Source organism: Stylophora pistillata, chromosome 3 (assembly GCF_964205215.1).
Source record: "Stylophora pistillata chromosome 3, jaStyPist1.2, whole genome shotgun sequence".
NCBI classification, from domain to species: Eukaryota; Metazoa; Cnidaria; class Anthozoa; order Scleractinia; family Pocilloporidae; genus Stylophora; species Stylophora pistillata.
Window position 1 is genome coordinate 6,931,762 of NC_142521.1, and position 17,677 is coordinate 6,949,438.

General features: G+C 38.3%; 1 protein-coding gene across 1 annotated transcript; it reads right to left on the minus strand.

The window, feature by feature from the left end:
• Nucleotides 1-2,519: 2,519 nt before the first annotated feature.
• LOC111334488 (SUMO-activating enzyme subunit 2) lies at nt 2,520-17,663 on the minus strand. Its single transcript, XM_022940241.2, has 19 exons — nt 17,499-17,663; nt 15,529-15,612; nt 14,706-14,776; nt 14,141-14,205; nt 13,866-13,966; nt 12,659-12,780; nt 12,137-12,329; nt 11,679-11,775; nt 10,942-11,032; nt 10,340-10,397; nt 9,760-9,853; nt 9,377-9,489; nt 6,446-6,547; nt 6,187-6,240; nt 5,102-5,159; nt 4,176-4,214; nt 3,751-3,856; nt 3,432-3,553; nt 2,520-2,920 (listed from the first exon to the last, which is right to left on the minus strand). The coding sequence occupies exons 1-19, from the start codon at nt 17,652-17,654 to the stop codon at nt 2,751-2,753; spliced, it is 1,896 nt and encodes a 631-aa protein (XP_022795976.2). The 5' UTR covers nt 17,655-17,663; the 3' UTR covers nt 2,520-2,750.
• Between the last annotated feature and the right edge of the window lie 14 nt (nt 17,664-17,677).

Here is a 17,677-nt window from a genome sequence, read left to right on the forward strand (position 1 = left end):
TTTGAGTCGGTAATTCCATGCGGTGTTTCAGAGAACATTTCAAAGAACACCGAAATCGTTTTATCGGTTCATATGTCATGATTTCTTTCGATTCTCTTCCAATTATCTGTGAACAGATGAGAATTGAAAAACAAGGCGGAAAATTAAAACACATAATTTGAAAGCCCTTGCGAAGGAAAAGAAGTTACCGCTCGTTCCCCAGCTTAGTTCTTTCGTTTCGTTTTCAAAAATATGCCCTGCTTGAGATTTTTTTTTTCTGAAATACAAATCCTTCGGGTTGATGGCGTATTGAAGTGTTGTCTGTTGTCATAATTGAAAGAAAGTCGTGAGTCTTATGGAAAAAAAAAAAGATTTAAACTTGATTGTAGTAGATTTAAAGTGTTTCATTCGTGTAAAGAGGAAAGTGCTAGCACTAATCAATCCTCCTTTAATTTTAAAGTCTAGAGGGAAATATGTTATCGTCTTGCTACGAGTATGGGACTAGACAAAGAAAATATTATGAATTACCCATGACGGAATCATGATCGAACCTCAGTCCAGGGATTTCACCCTGCTTACTACAAAGATCGGCAATATCTAAAGCGTCGTGGTTTAAAGAATGAGTCAGATGGTAAAATGTTAAGCTAGGTATAAGGAAATAGAAGCGAAAGAACCTTACAAGGAGGTTTGATAATAATAATAATAATAATAATAATAATAATAATAATAATAATAACAATAATAATAATAATAATGATATCTCTATAGCGCCTATCCAATGATAGATCCAGGCGCTTAACAAAGTGAGAGGAAAAATAAAATTAAAGTTAATCAAGTAAATAAACTTAAAATAATAATATAACAAGAGGTAATGGTTTAGTCTCTTCTGAACTAAGCTGAGGAACAAGTGGTAACTTCTTTCCCTTCGCAAGGGCTTTCAAATTATGTTTTAATTTCCCGCCTTGTTTTTCAATTCTCATCTGTTCACAAATAATTGGAAGAGAATCGAAAGAAATCATGACATATGAACCGATGAAACGATTTCGGTGTTCTTTGAAATGTTGTCTGAAACACCGCATGGAATTACCGACTCAAACTGAAAATACAAAGAAGCCCTTCGCGATAGTTACTTTGAATTTTGCCGGCCTAGAGTTTAGTCTGTTGCTGTACGGACACGCTTGAACTAGTTGGGAAGTCAAGTGAATGCTGTAAACATTCGCAGAGTGCGGGACGGCGAAACAAGGAACTATTTCAGAAAAAGGCTGAGACGGACATAAATTAGCAACAGCGCAAACATGCTTCCGGTTGTTAAGAACTTTGCCGTTGTTCGTTGCGTTGAGAATAACACAATCTGTCCGTCTTTTATAGTATACTTAAGCCTTCCTTAAGCCTAGTTCAATGCCAGGCCTCTACCGCTTTGTTAATGCTTGTGTCGAACGGGTCTAAAGCTAAAGCAACAGTAACAATAAAACTATTAAAATTTATTTCTGACAAGCAAGTCTAATTAACAATTTTAATACTATCTATGTGAATCTTAAACGGAACAAAACTTCTTTTACTGGCTGAGAGAAACTATTCAACCTTTTCAATATGCACTATACAAAGTAAGAACAGTGAAAATCTTACGTTTACTAAAACTTGTTTCAGTGAGATGCTTGACTGTAGCTGTCGCATTAAAATTCCTAATACGAAACTTTTGAAACTGATGTCCATTCGGCTGATGTCCAATCGAAGTAATTTTCTAAAGACAGCTGAGAGGCGCCGACAAGCAAGAAAAGCAATTTTTCATAAGCGACAGAGTCGCAACAAGAATTGAAAATCGGTCTTGTAAACTGAGTCAGAAGCTTAACAGTGTCAAAGTTGGAGGAATCAAAACGAATGCTTTTTCTTCCGATTACGCATAACACTCCGACGCTTTTGATGTAGGGAAAACTAGATTGTCAGAATAAGCAACCAGTGACTCTAAATGAGAATGCAATTTCTCAGGCCATCTGATGACTGACGATTCCAGCAATATGTTTTTCCCAGGTTATACACCGCAACAGTCAGTCACAAACAGCATTTATACTCTGCTTCTGGTTCCGTCAGTTTCATTTTCGTCGAATCTTATCACTTTGCACTTCTGATATGGACACGGACTCCGATTCCTACGTTAGAGAAAACCAGTCTTGGGTTGGTTTTCAAATAAAAGTTGATTAAGGTACTAGGTCAACTGCCATAGCGAATTTTGAACCACTCTGCCGTGTCTAGCGCTAGCGCTTAGAATCGGAGCCAAACGACGTAGGGCAAACGCGCTATACGTCGGATATTCAAAATTTGCTTCGGAGGTCAATCTTTATTCACGTACAGCCGATAGCCTTAGAGGTATCCCTGTTCCTCCTTAACCCAGTATTCCCTCTTTGATTCTTCTGCATCTAAACAAACGTACTTTGGATTTGTGTAAGACGTTCACGACGACGGCAAAAACGAAGCCAAATTACACTCACTTTTCCCATAACTCTTCAATAAACCCTTAAGAAAAATAGCGAAAAAACATCCTGTTCAAAGTTACGGAAAATATTTTCTTTTTAGCGCACAAACGGATCAAAGACGACGGCAAGATTTTAATTTTTGCCGTTCGCCGTAAGCGCCGAGCTTAAATTTCCCTTATACTTTTCACTCTCTTTCAAGTTGAAGATAATCCTGGGCGGCGCCACAGATGATACAAAATATCTTGAGGTAAACTTCTTCGACTCCGTAAGGACAACTTCAGAAGAACTTGTCTTTACGGCTCAAAGAACAATAATGTCGTCGTCATCCTCATCCGCTGGCACATTAGACACTCGTGCTCGCTTTGAACTCTTTAAGTCTTGCTGCTCTCCAGTCTGCAATTCTGACTCGTCGGCTTTCCTCTTCCGCGAGGGAGCTGGTTCATCCACAACCATCACTTCCTCTGTGTCGCCTAATAAATAGATACGAGTGAATACTTTAAGATTTGCAGTTAGGGTTCTTGCACTTTTTCGGGAACCCAGTTCAAGGACTTTAAAGGACTTTTTAGTCGTATATTACGTGCCAAACATAAGCGGACGCGGGATTTGAAAGAAAAACTCACTTTCGCGATTTGTGCTAGAAACTTATACTTTCTTTCAAGGACGTTCAAGGAGCGCAGGAGCCATACGCAGTGGATCGACAATCCTAGTTAAGGTGTTAGAAACTGATTGGCATAAGTTTCTAAAGTCGTGACGATATTTCATGCTTCTTACATGGGTCCGGTAGACCATACAGACAGCCCGCATTTAGGTGTGTTCGGCCATTTTCATCAACTCTTCAACGTAGTTTTTAGTACTACTAACTGATGCAGAGAATTTTACAACACTAACTGTAATACTCAGATAAAGATATCCGAAGCACTTTTATCTGAAAATGAGGTTATCTTTTTTTTTTATCACAGAGGGTTCCTCAAATGAACTTACCCGCTACAGGTTGGTTCTCTCTTTCTTCTAACGCTGTAGACGCACCCGGTTCAGGACCATCTGGTTTGGGTTCGGGTAAATCACCTTCTACTTCAAATTCAACACCGTCTTCTAAATCATCTCTGAAATTTAACTAAGGGCATTAGACTGATGCTTAGAAAGAGAGCTACGACATACGGTGAGAGATCTCAGATCAATAAAAATAATTTGACCGATGGGATAAGTTAGGTACCGCAAAAATCGAGCAAAGTGCTCGCAGCTCTGCACGCAATTAGACCACGAATCGCGTTAAATATTCAACTATTTACAACTGACTTACCTATGCACAACGTTAAGAATAAGCTGGTAATTCTGAAGGAAATCGTCCGCCTTTAACCTGGCACTATTGCCCACATGGAATTCCCTTAACGTCTTCGGTAAATTTTCTAGAAAACAGGAGACAGATATGTCACCGCTGTTATTTCAAGCTATAAAGATTTTTAAAACACTTGAAGCTTTTGTAACTTCTCTGATTTCCCAGACACACTTTGTGTTGCGGATGTGCTTCTATCCTCTCAAATTTCCTCGGCAATGTCCCACCTTTTCTTCCAGTGCTTACAAACCTTTTCGCTATTCGCTTAGTTCCAGTTCAGAAGGAAACAAGTATACTTGTTTCCTTTTTTCAAGTTGTGTTGCTAAATTGCATACTTATGTCACACAAGGTGCACATTACAAATCGTGCGATCATAAATGCGCATAACTCACCATCAGTTTCACCCTCTTCACTGGATATTAATATGCTACCTGAAAAAAGTAAGAACAGTGAAAAAAATACTCTGCCTTCTGAATGCTAACGACGGCGGCAATAATACATGTAGTATGGACAACAAACATACATATCACATGCAGTTATTTCAAATTCTCTCGCTTGCAAGCCATAACATGAGTGCGATTTTCCCGCATAAAAAAATAAGTCAAATCCACCGTGTATGATGTAGTGATCCACTTGTAAGAAATGATTGACAGTTCCTAGTCACGTGATTCGAAGCACATGCTCTCGCAAGCTAGCTAGGTTTTGTTTTACACACATCTTGTGTGATTCTCGCTTAGTTGTGTTGGAATGTGAATCGAGCAATTAAACAATTTAAATTTGGTTGTGGACGAACTCGAAATATTTGATACCAATAAAAAGAGATTATAAACTCTTTATTTGTTGATAATCTCTTGCCAACAATTATCCAGCGACTGTGGGCGGGCCTTGAATACGAGACATTAGATGGCGTCACACGTCCCGTTGACTATAACCATCTCATTTCCGTGGTATATGAACTAAGAGAACATTGCCTATGAGCCAATCAAAACTAAGGAATTGCTCCATACCCTGGTTTGTTTGTGATTAAATGGGAGATACACTGATCCCTAAGAACGGAAATAAAAGAGAGCCAAAATACTGGTTATACTAGATCAAGGAGAGTCTTGAAGAGGAAAAATAAAAACAAGGCTGTGCTCTAAAAAAAATTAAAGAGAGCCCAGTACCCAGAAACTGTGAAATCCAGGGTGCTCAGCATATGCTTTTTATGAAAAAACTAAGATTCCTGGGTCGCCCAAGAACAAATGTAAGGCGCCAGTGGCCACCGGGCACTGCTAGACCACAGCCCTGAAAAAGAATAAAAACGTAGAGAAAAGTTTACCTTTTCCATCCTCAATCTCGACATCAGGTGCTACCATACCAAATCTCTCCTTTAGCATCTAAAAAGTAAACGCACAAAATCGCTTTTGAGCAGAGCTTAAAGTGCACCTACACCCAAAAAATTTTTTTCGCTTAACGAAGTAAGCTTATTTTTTTGAGTATTTCTGCGCAAAAATTTTTTTATTTGCTCAAATCTTCAATTTTCTATGCCCAGTCAAAATACGGAAAATCGGCCGCCATCTTGCCCCACGACCGAGTTTAAAGAGGAATGGCTCTAGTGGGTAATGTGACGTCAAATCGAGAACACGAAAGTCTGCATTTCACACATTTTCACTTGTTTGGGAAGGTTGTAGTCGATAATTGTCCGAAAATATGTCGACTAAGTGTGTTGTAGAAGGATGTAGCAACGTGCGAAATTTGCAAGAGGGTATCGCGCTTCATACATTCTTCATACAACACACCTAGTCGGCATATTTCGGACAATATCGACGACAATCTTCCCAAACAAGTGAAAATGTGTGAGATGCAGACTTTCGTGTTCTCGATTTGACGTCACATTACCCGCTAGAGCCATTCTTCTTTAAACTCGGTCGTGGGGCAAGATGGCGGCCGATTTTCCGTATTTTGACTGGGCATAGAAAATTAAAGATTTGAGCAAATTAAAAAATTTTTGCACAGAAATACTCCAAAAAATAAGCTTATTTCGTTAAGCGCAAAAAAAATTTTGGGTTTAGGTGCACTTTAAATTTTTTTTATAAACATCTACTCAAACCGTTAAGAAATCACAAAAGGCAAATATGTGCTAAAGTAAACAGTATAAGTTACAAAACTTTTTGGTATTGCGATGAAGTTGAATTTCGACCACTTAGGCGTTTTAAACTCTTTGACTTATTTAGATCGAAATATTTCTCACTTCCTTCAGTTTTTCGCACGGGCCACTTATTCTTGTCGGCCAAATCTGACAACTGCACCTCTTTTTATTTTTTTCTCAACAATACACAGACAAGAGAGACAGACATCCCTTGAAGAAGAGCAGTAGAGAAAGTTCTGTCAAAAGAAGACTTCGTGAAGAGTGTTTTCACTCACTTTCTCCTCTAACGCCTTGATTGTAAGAGTTTCGGTGTTTAAGAAGACAGTCACCTAACAAAAAGAGAAAAGAGTAGTCAGTGACCAGATCGTTTGTGCATTCAGTGAAAAAAGTTAAACAAAAACAACGATAAGTGGAGGAACGGAAATAATTTTCCTTCTTAAAGAGACTAATGGATACAGAGTATACTTTGGTTGAACCATTTTAGCCCCTCTTGTCAATAAAATTGCTTTGAGGACCACTTTGCCTCTTTCTTACCTCTGGTTTAGCGGCACAAACGTAACACTTAGGATTTGGTGGAACAAGGTTGCAAGGAACTAGTAATTTTTTCCTTGGATTCGGCTGTCGATTAAGGTAGATCTGCAAACAAAACGACAAAAAAGAAGTTACCGAAAATCAAGTGAAGTCCGGGATTGCATTCGTTTGGCTTAACTTCTCTCTCTGATCGTATCAAACTCACGGGGTACAAATAGTCTCTTACTGAATTTCGTGACCACGCCCACTTCATCGGCCCACTCAAATCGAGTGCGACTTTTGGATGTTACATCATCTTGCCGACTCTCTGTATAAAAAGTTAACAATGTACCACCGAAATATTGAACTATAATATCATGGCTTTCCATTTTGTGTATTTTCGTACTACAAAGTAAAGTTTTTCCCTCGTCATTTTCACCTTTTCCCGAGCGGGTCCGTCAAAATTAAGAAGGCGTTCGTGGTCAAAACAAGACCGAGCAAGGAGTCTTGGGCGATTTCTCTCTTACGCAAGCGCAAATTGAAAATGTACCGCCAAAATCAAAGAGAGGAACAAATTTCCTTTGTTTTGATATGTAAATTGTCGAACAAGGAGCAGATTGAACCTCGTCAAATGGCTAGTCAAAACAGCCACACCTTCCTCCTTTTGCTCGTTTCCTGTTTTATAAGCGTGAAAGCAGTGGGAGAAGAATCGGGTAGCTCGGAAAGCGCTTCACCATCGTTTACTTACGAGATAAACAAGTAAGATTTGTAAAGTTATTTTCCGAAAGAGTCGGAATAAATACATTTTTTTCAGGTTAGATTGCTGTTTTTACCCTAAACGTTGTCTAATAAATTTTTGTTGCAGCCTACTAATCTATACAATTTCGAAGGAAAATATTCAGATGCTTCACCGTCCCCGAAGGGGGTTCTGTCCTGGTGTACCGGTTCACAAGTGAATTACCATCGTTCTTTCTTTGTTTAGGAGTTATCGGTTAGCTATTGTGTATTGTTTGGTCTTTTGTATTGGCTCTTGTGAACCGGTACACGAGGACAGAACCCCGAAGGGTCTCCACTCATCGAAGCGTGTACTGTAGCCAATGTAGTGAATTTTCAGTCTCTTGTTGGGTTTGTCAACCTCCGTGACTTTAATATCATACAATTTTGTATCTTTTCTCTGTGAAATGACCTTTTTAACAGGGGTGTATGCTGAGTATTCGTTGCAGAATCGCTTTGGTTCTCTTATCTCTCTCTTTGGTTTGTCCGCCATTTTGAAAATTTTCTCAGGAGGGGATCTGGGTTAGCGGCCGCGCCAGGCTGGAACCGACAAAAACAAATGTTCATCGCAGTGGGGAAACAGTTTGATATGTGTCCAGAAAACCAAAACAAATAACGACTGGATTTTCCCGCGCTTTTAGAGTTTAAAACAAAATCAATCCCGACTGTACTTTCCCGCGCTTTTAGACCTTAATTTAAAACCAATCACGACTGTATTTTTCCCGCGCTTTAGACTTAAAAACTAAAACCAATCATGACTGTATTTCCCGCGCTTTAGACTTAAAACTAAACCCAATCACGACTGTATTTTCCCGCGCCTTAGACTTTAAACTAAAACCAATCACGACTGTATTTCCCGCTCTTTTAGACTTTAAACTAAGACTTTAAACTAAAATCAAGCATGACTGTATTTTCCCGCGCTTTAGACTGTTAGCATGTTTTTACGTTGATTTCTCATTCGCTTATTGGAGTATTCTCCTTTATTCTGATTGGTCGTTCGGGGTTCGACATCTCCGCTAGCCCGGTAGCCCGAGGCTAGTAAAAAACTACGTTTAATAGCCCGCTGGCTAGTAGAAAAATTGAAAGAAATTATATATAATTAGTTTACTTGAAGCTCACAGTTAATTAAAAAAATCGTTTAAATTGCAATGATAATAACAATAAAGAAATGTATTTACATTCGGTGGAGCTAAGCTGTAAGTGGCCGTGAAAAAGAATGTAATATTTTCCTATTGGTACGTTAGCACGTGGGCCGCTATGGCGTTAATTGAGTCATTTGTTGTATGGCGTATTTAAGGTTTGAAATTTGTAATGTATTCATCTCAGCTCTCGAACTTTTCTAGTTTTTGTTAAATTTTATCTTGTATGTATTTAAGCTGTTTTACCTCTAACCCCCAGAGGTCAGTGTGCCTACATTTGGACGGAGAATACGTTCCTATTTTTCTCATTGGGTTTTTCGGGTTTTCGTATCAGGCGGCGGCACACAAAACGTTTTAGCCCGAGAGGTGATGACTAGTCGTTTACTACTCTGTGTAACTTTGTCGGACGGCATTAAATACTCAGGCTCCTAGTCCGAGCTGCACACCCACTCTTGTGTATGAGTCGTGAATTTAAATAGGAAGGCATAAATCTTTCATCTTCTGGCGTCTTTTCTGTCTTGCGTGTCGATCGTAACCATCACTAGATCCCAGACTCTGTGCTTAATGGTCAATGTCTTCCCCAGTCTTCTCCCTACCAATGTTGCGATGCTTTGCACATCGCTTCGCACGATCGCCTCGCACTTGAAATTTACTTAGCTTTTTCCATAAATAGCACATTATGTTATCACAACGAAAGAGAAAACGCCATTCTTTATCATTTTGAAAGACTTTGCCAATAAGTTTAGAGGAAGGGTTGCGTGTTTGGGGTTGAAGTAGACCTCGAGGGAAATTGATCCGGGCTACCAAGTTGTGTTTCGGGCTAGTAAATTTTAGAAATCACTAACCCGGTGGCTAGTAATGCAGGAAGCCAAGTGTCGAACCCTGTCGTTGTGATTACTTTGGTTTTGGTTTTACGACACTAACTCCAAGAGCACTCTGGGAAGAAGTACAACACAAATCAGATAATAATGTTGGGATAATTCAAAAGTCTGAAAAACCACAAAGGCTTGATGGTATTTAATTCGTTGTTGCGGAAACGTACCGTTTTACATTTGTCCAGCTTTCCACTGAGGATGTTTAGAGCTTGCATAACAATGAGGCCAGATATTATAGCATTTGTTGTGGCAATGGCTGGTATAATGTTGCCCGCCATAGCTAAAACAAAAGAAGAACAAAGTGCTGTGAGTACACGAAACCGAGGACAAAGTTTGAATTACGTTAACAAGAAGAAGTAAGAGAGCTATACGTATGAAGTTGACGGGGTAAACGCATTAATTCCAATCTTGCTAGGTCTAGAAGGTTTTGTTCAGCTACACCTTGAAAAAAAAGGTGTTAATCACATATCAAAAAAGCATTGCTGACTTACAATCAACGGCTTGATAGTTAGAGTGAATCTAGGTGAAGTATATTCTATGATTCACAAACCTTTCACGTCAAAGCGGCTTTTCATGGGAATACTAAAGATGTGTGCTCTGATATTTGCTGCGCTTGTAACAAAGTCCATGGAGGCAGGATCATCCTATGTCATGTACAGTTACAAAAAAGAAAACCAATTCTTTTATGGACAGTAATGTAAAAATTCAAGCCTTAAATTTTGTTTCAACTATGAAAAATATAGAAACATTGTGGAGCTAAAAGAAAGGTCAGAAAGGAAAAAAAGTTCTCCAAAAGAACCAGTAGACATTTGTTGAAAAACTATAAGCTGTCTGTTGGCCGACTCTTTGCAGTTAGTGGGCAGAAAGGGGACCGTTGGTCAGTAAACAGACGAACACTGTTTTGATCGTACCTTTACCACTAAACCCAAGTTAATTGAAACTGTAAGCAGTCTGTTGGTAAGCTGTTGGTAGGCATGCCAAGGGATGTGGGTAGGATTTACCAGGTATGTGCGTTGTTTTCAGCAAGGTAAATAAGTTCCTAATTCATTTTCTTTTTCCCCAGTTCCTTTCCGTTATCTACATCACTGTTGTTACTAGTTTGTGTGAGTGAAATTGAATGAAATACCGACCTTATCCCACACAAGGTCTTCTCCTCGGGTCAATAACTGCTTCTTTAATGTATCAACACTGGAATGATAAGGATAATCATTATACAAATAGTCAAAGACCTGCAGTATATAAGCATGCACTGACTGAACCGCCTATATCTTTCGGCCTTGATGGAGTTAACGTTGTTAATAAATTGTTTTCTCGCGATGAAAAGAACAAAATTAGGTAGCGTAATGGAAAATATTTTAACACTGACAATATTCGTCAGTAATTCTTATCATTAAGAGTATCTGACCTCAATAAACTTACAAAAAAATAAAAGGTATATACAACGGAAATTAAATTGTTGGAGGAATTTGAGTTCTAGGAGTTGAGAGCTAGACATCGAGGGGCTAAAGCTCGAAACGTCCGCTCTAGAATTTTTTTCATGGTGGCACCACCGTTTCTTTACAAACGTCCCTCCTCTGTTCACTATTGGTGGAGAAGGTTCGATTAAGCCACAGTCAATTGCATTTTGTTTACATTCTCATCTTCTCTTTGGGAAATGAACCGCTGTTGTGATTTGCCAATATGTACTTGCCTTTTAACAATCGAGCAAAAAGTGATTTTCCATGAAACCAACCTTTGACTGAAGACTTCTGCACACTCATCAGGACTCCACACTCTTTGATCTTGTAAACCATTATCCGCATCCTTTTCATTAGTGTCGCATCCTGCAAAACAATCACACTTGATTTTAAATTGGTCGGTGTTTTGTTGGTTAATTTGTTTTGTTTATTTGTTTGTTTTTGAACAAAAGATGAGTGCAGTTCCATAACCTGAAATCTTACAAGGAAAAGTGAAAACTAGTGGTAGATTCAACGGAAAGGTCCCAAAGATCCACCCCCACACCTATCATACTGGAGAGCTTCTTTAATTACTTGTCTAAAACCAAAATTCTTGCAACTATAAGATCTCATAATATTACTCATTTTCAGACAACTGGCTGATTTTTCAGAGTAACTGAGAGAAATCAGGTGAGGGAAGCAGGCATGGTTTGGTCGATTTTTGACACCCCCCTACCAAAAATATCTGGATCCACCACCAAAAAGGTTCAAGTTGCCAATGTCTACAGTGACAAACTGGCAAAAGTTGATACATTGAGACTGCCCCCCCCCCCCAGTTGGGGGCATAATGAAGTCCGAGTTATTTGAGCTGAAAAGTTTTCTGAAACAGTTGACCCACTTCACAAGGAAGACTGTTCAACAAAAGTGATTTAATATCCAATGTGTAAAGTTGTCTCATCTTAAAGTACTGGGGTTGTGACATTGTGGGTCTATGATTAGTTAAAACAACTAGGAAAAAATTATCACTCCTTACCTTTTTTGATACTTTGGAAGTCAACAGGTACAGGAGGTTTTCTCTTTTTCCACAACTTATCCATTGATAAAAGGTATTTGATATCCTCATTGAACAACTGAAGAGAGAGCAATTATACAACAATACGCCATCAAAAGCCTTATGATTTGTTACTTGGGGTTGGGAAGACCACATGAAGTTACCAAAAATTTATTTTCAGGTAGCCATTCATAAAGAAAAAAATAAAAAAGACAAGTTAAAAAAAATAATAATAAAGCAAGTCACACATAATTCTTGAAATATGAAAGCTAATTTTTCCAAACTGCTTATGAAGCACTTCTGAGATGGTTGCATTTTGTGAAGACAGTATCCTTGAGTTGATCATTTCTTAATTTTCATTCCCAGTCTACTTGACACTTTTATCAAATTGTAAGGAGAGTCCATAAAAATGATCACTATTTGACTTACATGTAACTTACTTTGTTAAACAACTTCACAGGATCATATCCAATCTCCTCAGCCCATGTTCTTGTTGATGCTCTCTCTATACCTCCAGTCCCACCCTCCTTCTCCTGATTTTGGACTGCCTTCTCTCCTGCTGTACCCACGGCTTCTGGATCCTCAGTGTCAGGAGATACCTCTTCATCTGCATCAGCCTCACCAAAGAGCTGGCTATGGGTAGATTAAGAACAACACCTTGTAAACTAATCTGTGCATCACACTTTCTATTTGTACCCGCTTCTTCTATAATTTACTCTCTATAAAAGTAAACTGTGTGGGGTTTTATTGCAAAATGGTAAAGCATGTGAGTAGTAAAGGGAATTGCAAATATGGCATAACATCCAAACTGCCGCCGAAAAAAAAAGATGAAAATAATCTCATCACTGACCATATGGAAGTTCATTTATTCCAGTTGCACAACATTTTCCAGTCAGTGACTATAAAACTAAAACCACACTTGCATTGTTTTGACCTTAAATGATAGATAACTCATGACTTACTTAAAAAGATGTTTCGCCCACACAATACAGTGGATTGGTTCTGAAGGAGTATTTCTGATTGTGCAACCTGGAAATGTCTTCTGTGTAGGTTTTGGTTGGCACTCATAACATTCAGTTACCCCCTAAGGAAGGGAAAACAAACACAAGCTAACTAAGGCTGAAAGTTTCTAAAGAAGCTGTGGTGCTGCATTGGTGGGGTAACAAGGTAATTTGGTTATATCAACTAACTAAGTTAAAATTCGCTCTGACGAAGGGCTAACGTTCGAAACCTCAGCTTTTTAACTCATTACAGTAGCCAATTTACAATTTCAATTTAGTTGATATAACCAAATTACAAGCTAACTAAGCTGCACTTTGACACAATTCATGCCACTGAGAGTAAGGCAGAGTAACAAAAGTGGAAAATTGAAAAGATTTATTCCTCTTGAGATGCACTGTGAAGCTTTATGAGCTCAACTGGGTTTTGCACTTGTTATTACATGATTTTGATTCAGAGTTTTTTCATTCCAAACTACATGAGAAACTTGTTAGTAACACACAAGAATAATTATCTTTGTGATAGCTTTTCATAATTAGGAAGGGACAGAAGGAGAGCATGAAAATCATTTCTACAAAATGTAAAGCAGCCGCATTAAATCTAAATTTTTCAAATTTAAATTTAAATTTTTTTTAGCCTCAAGGAAGTTTGAAGATAAGCTTAACAGTTTGTTACCTTTTTTCACATAGTGTTCCTGAAAACTGCATTTCTCTAAGCCAATCAGAATGAAGAATTTTTTTCATATAATGCTTTATTGAAAAACAACATGACAAAGTGCATTGCCACTCCATTTGTATGTGGAATGCTGCAGGTTACCCCTACCTCACTGGCCCTTCTAGAATTTTGGCAGCATTCCTAAGTAGATCATCAATACCCAGAAATACTCATACCACTACTGTGTAGAGAAAGGCACTGTGGAAAAAACTGTATTGCCAAAAAACACTATACACAAAGACCTAGCTATAGCATGTACAGCTACCCATACCCTCCAAACGACAATCTGGATGGAGCTTCCTTCCCAATTTTCTTTTGGAGGGTAGGAGTGGCTGTATACAGGCTACCTATCTTGGGCTTGAATAGGAACCTTTCATTCCAAAGTTCAACCTTTACATCTCTCAGGCAAGGAAGATACTGTAAATGTAACCTTGGCAAAAAATTAAAGATTAACACCTTTTTAATAACAGTAGCCTGTCCTAGATACCCAGCAGTGCCACTTTCTACCAGAGGAACATCCGCTGCCAGACACATTCTGTTCACATGGTTCCTAGCCGCTACATGCAACATAGAAACAATATTATTATCATGTCACAAAAAGCATTTTAAAATCTACCTAATTATTAACCAATGAAAAACTTCTAGATAACTGAATCCTCACTTAAAGATTTTGTCATGACGTAACTCAGAATTTACAAAGAAGTCTGAGTGAGAGGGTGGAATCACCTTACCTTTGTTGTCCAGAGCATTCATCACCACATCAAATTGCTTGAAGTAGTCTAAGCCATAGTCAGGGCTGAGGTTTGAAAAAAGGTAAGAAAAATCTCGTACATATATCATTGTTTCAGAAAAGAATTTGAGAAGAGAAAAGTAAAGGGATAAAAATGTTAATTTTAAATTTTAATTTAATTCATTCCATTTTCACTGCATTAATTTGCAGTGGGGAAGGACTAGAAAGGAACATATGAACCATTCGAGCTAGTCCACCTTCCCATCCATCCCACCCCAGGGGAGGAAATCCATCACACAGTATTCTGGTGTGTGGGAAATTAACGTCTCCTGCCCCAACCCTGCAGGAGATGGGACCTCCGTTTGTTCATCCCTATCTGAGAAGACTAGAATATCTAACCATTTCTTGATGTTATAGAAAGGTAGCAACTTCTTCTCAATTATTTTAAGACCTTGAGTGTTGGTCCGGCCGGGGCTCAAAAACTAGACCTCCCACACAACAGTCCAGCGCACTATCCTTTGGGCTAACTTGTTAGTAATGACCGTAGTTTACTCGTAGTGGCTCACCTCATTATGTTATCATGATGAGCTTTGATGTTTGCATCAGGATTGAATTGAAGAGCACTCTCACGGGACACCTGTGAGTTGTACAATTTTGCTTTCTTTTACTAGCATCCTTTAATTCACAACACCAATAGATCAAAATCTTTGTCAATTTGAGGAAATCTAGTGTCTAAAGCTTGTGAAACATTTTCAACATTTGCTTTCTACCTTAGTCAGGTTGAAAAAAATTTCCATCTTCTTGAATTCATCTACACACAGGACACTTAAATATACATTAAGATAATTTGGTTTTATTTGTTTAGTTGAATGTCAGCTTCAGAAACTATTTAGAGTGACCAATTTCTGTTATCAGCCCAGTTGATAAAGTCAAATAATCTCATAAAATACCTGCCATAGTTTCTTTACAGAGTTACCCCCAAAATTTAAAGTATAGCTGATCCTTGACGATCATTCAATATTACTGTTTAGATAATAAATATTACTAAGCCTTCTGAACTACCTATACTTATATTATATACTACAATTTTCTGTGAATTTCTGTTTTGGTACATCTTTCAGCTCAGTAGTGAGCATTCACATTTTAATTTATTTGTATAAATTCTGCTCTTTTTAATATAATGGGGCACAATAAATGAAATACAGATGATTTAGCAATAAATACCATCATGTATCATTGTCACAATTAATCTGTATAAATGGTTGAGCTAATGCACATGTACTGCTGCTCAGTTGGTGAAACATCAGGTCATTAATCAGAACTGGGAGGGGTTTGAATCCTTACAGCATAATCCTTAAATAATGAAAGCCTCACATTTGTCTACAGTACCTGTGCCTTGGATTTTCCAACATGTCTCTTTTGAAACAAGAACTGACGATTCAAGTTACTAACATCAATGGTATCTAGATCAATCTAAATTAGATAATGAAAATTGGAATTACCATTAACTCCTAGTAAACTGAGTACAGTGGAACCCCTCAAAACCGGATGCCCTTGGGACTAGGGGAAGTGTCTGGTTTAGAGGGGTGTCCGGTGTACTGAGGTTTTACCCATAAGGCAATTTTATGCAGCAGAATGTACTGTCTGACTGTAAGTACCAGTACACGGCACACGAGCACCACCAAAGCACATCACTACAGGAACTAACAACATGGATCACGAGGAAGCTTTTCAACATAATTTTATTTAATCTACAAAAAAATTCAGTGTTACACACAGGGTAATATGATCGCCGCTTTTAATTCATTTGTAGACTTCTTTCTTCTTTAAATTATCACCTACAGTTGATTTACCGATCCCAAATTCACCACTTAGAGCCTTCAGTGTTGGTTTAGTCACTGATTCTGCGCATTTGATCAACTCAATTCTCTTCTCTAATGATAACCTGATTCTTTGGCATTTCGCTGGTCTCTCAGACATAGCGATGTTTGCTACTTTGTTTGTTTTCACAAGGGATTTTCACCCGCAACATGACAGTCTCTTAACCTGACCCCTATTGTTGGCTGTCATTCAACCCAACAACAGCGGCACGATTGTCGACTTCAGATTTTTTGCTTCAGTACCGATAGAACAACGAGTAATTAGCCGATGCATGTTTCTCACTTCTGATTGGGATTTTACAGCTGCATGATTACGATTTTAATTTTAATCACGTTTTAAAACATGTGATTTGATTTTGGCAGCAAGTTTAAAACTTTCGTGTCCAGTTTAACAAGGTCAATTTCTTTATCAGTATGTGATTACGGACTGAAAAAAGCGTCTGGTTTCCAGAAGTGAGGGGTTCCGGTTTATTGAGGTTAAAAATAGAGAAAATGTGTGACAGATTTTGGGCTGAAAGAAAGGCCCAGTATAGAGAGGATTCCAGTTTAACAAGGGTCCGGTTTAGAGGGGTTCCACTGTATTGTATCAAAAACACGTGATTTCTTTGTAATCTTTTACTGCACATGCAATGTATTCCATGTGCTCATTGGAGCTTTTGATATTTTTCTGCCTGACATGACCTGATGCATTCAACTTGCATCTAAACCTGTAGCCACCACTCTTTCTGTATTTTCCCTTTAACTTGGATTTTACTTCCGGTCAAGACATTTGTCTTCTCGCACTATCAAGTACAATTGGGTATCGACTGGGATTTTTCTGTTCTTTTTCAATGAAAAAGTGCATGGGGCCAAACAGGTCATAACAGAAATTTCACCAAATAATATTGATCATTTCCTCTGTTTATGTGGCTAAGAGTTTTTCCTCAATAGAACTGTTGTCAATGGCAGTGACTGAGACTTCAACTTTGCTCTGGTTGTTAAAATGCCAAGCAACATCACCAAGGGCAGTCCTTGTCAGGACTTCCCTCACAGAGACGATCAGAATACAATCAAAACTTAATTTGGAAATGGAAAGTATTTATATGATTACTTTTAAGGCCAGTGTGCATGTTTTACAATATAAGCAATTATCAGTGAGTTGTAGTAGTTTAACAAACAGACCACGTCATCCACATCTGTTCATTCATCATCACGGTAAATGCAATTCAGATTCAGGCTCTTTGCATACAATAAGTTATGTTTAAGTACAAAACCAAGCCTGATGTCAAAAATTTTGAAAATCATTGTGAAAGACGTTTCCAGCCATAGAGAGCCGATCTAGCTGCGATACTTACCAGTAAGCTGTAAGAGCTTTCACAGCTAATTAAGCATGCCGTTACTTATATTTTCAATCGTTTCGCTTAAATTAAAGCTGTCAATTGCTTGCTCACATGTGCATTGTCATAATTTTTTCACAACATCAGTAGTTGGCGCACTCACCACTTCGATGTCCTTAAAACCAGTTAGAACCAAATTTTTTAAAAGTTCACAGCCGATACCACCTGCCCCAACCATCAAAACTTTTGAATTTCCCACGCGTTGGGACAAATCGCTTCCTAAAACTTTGCGGTAGATCTCACATGTTGCCGTCGCCATCTTGAAATTTACCTATGAGACGG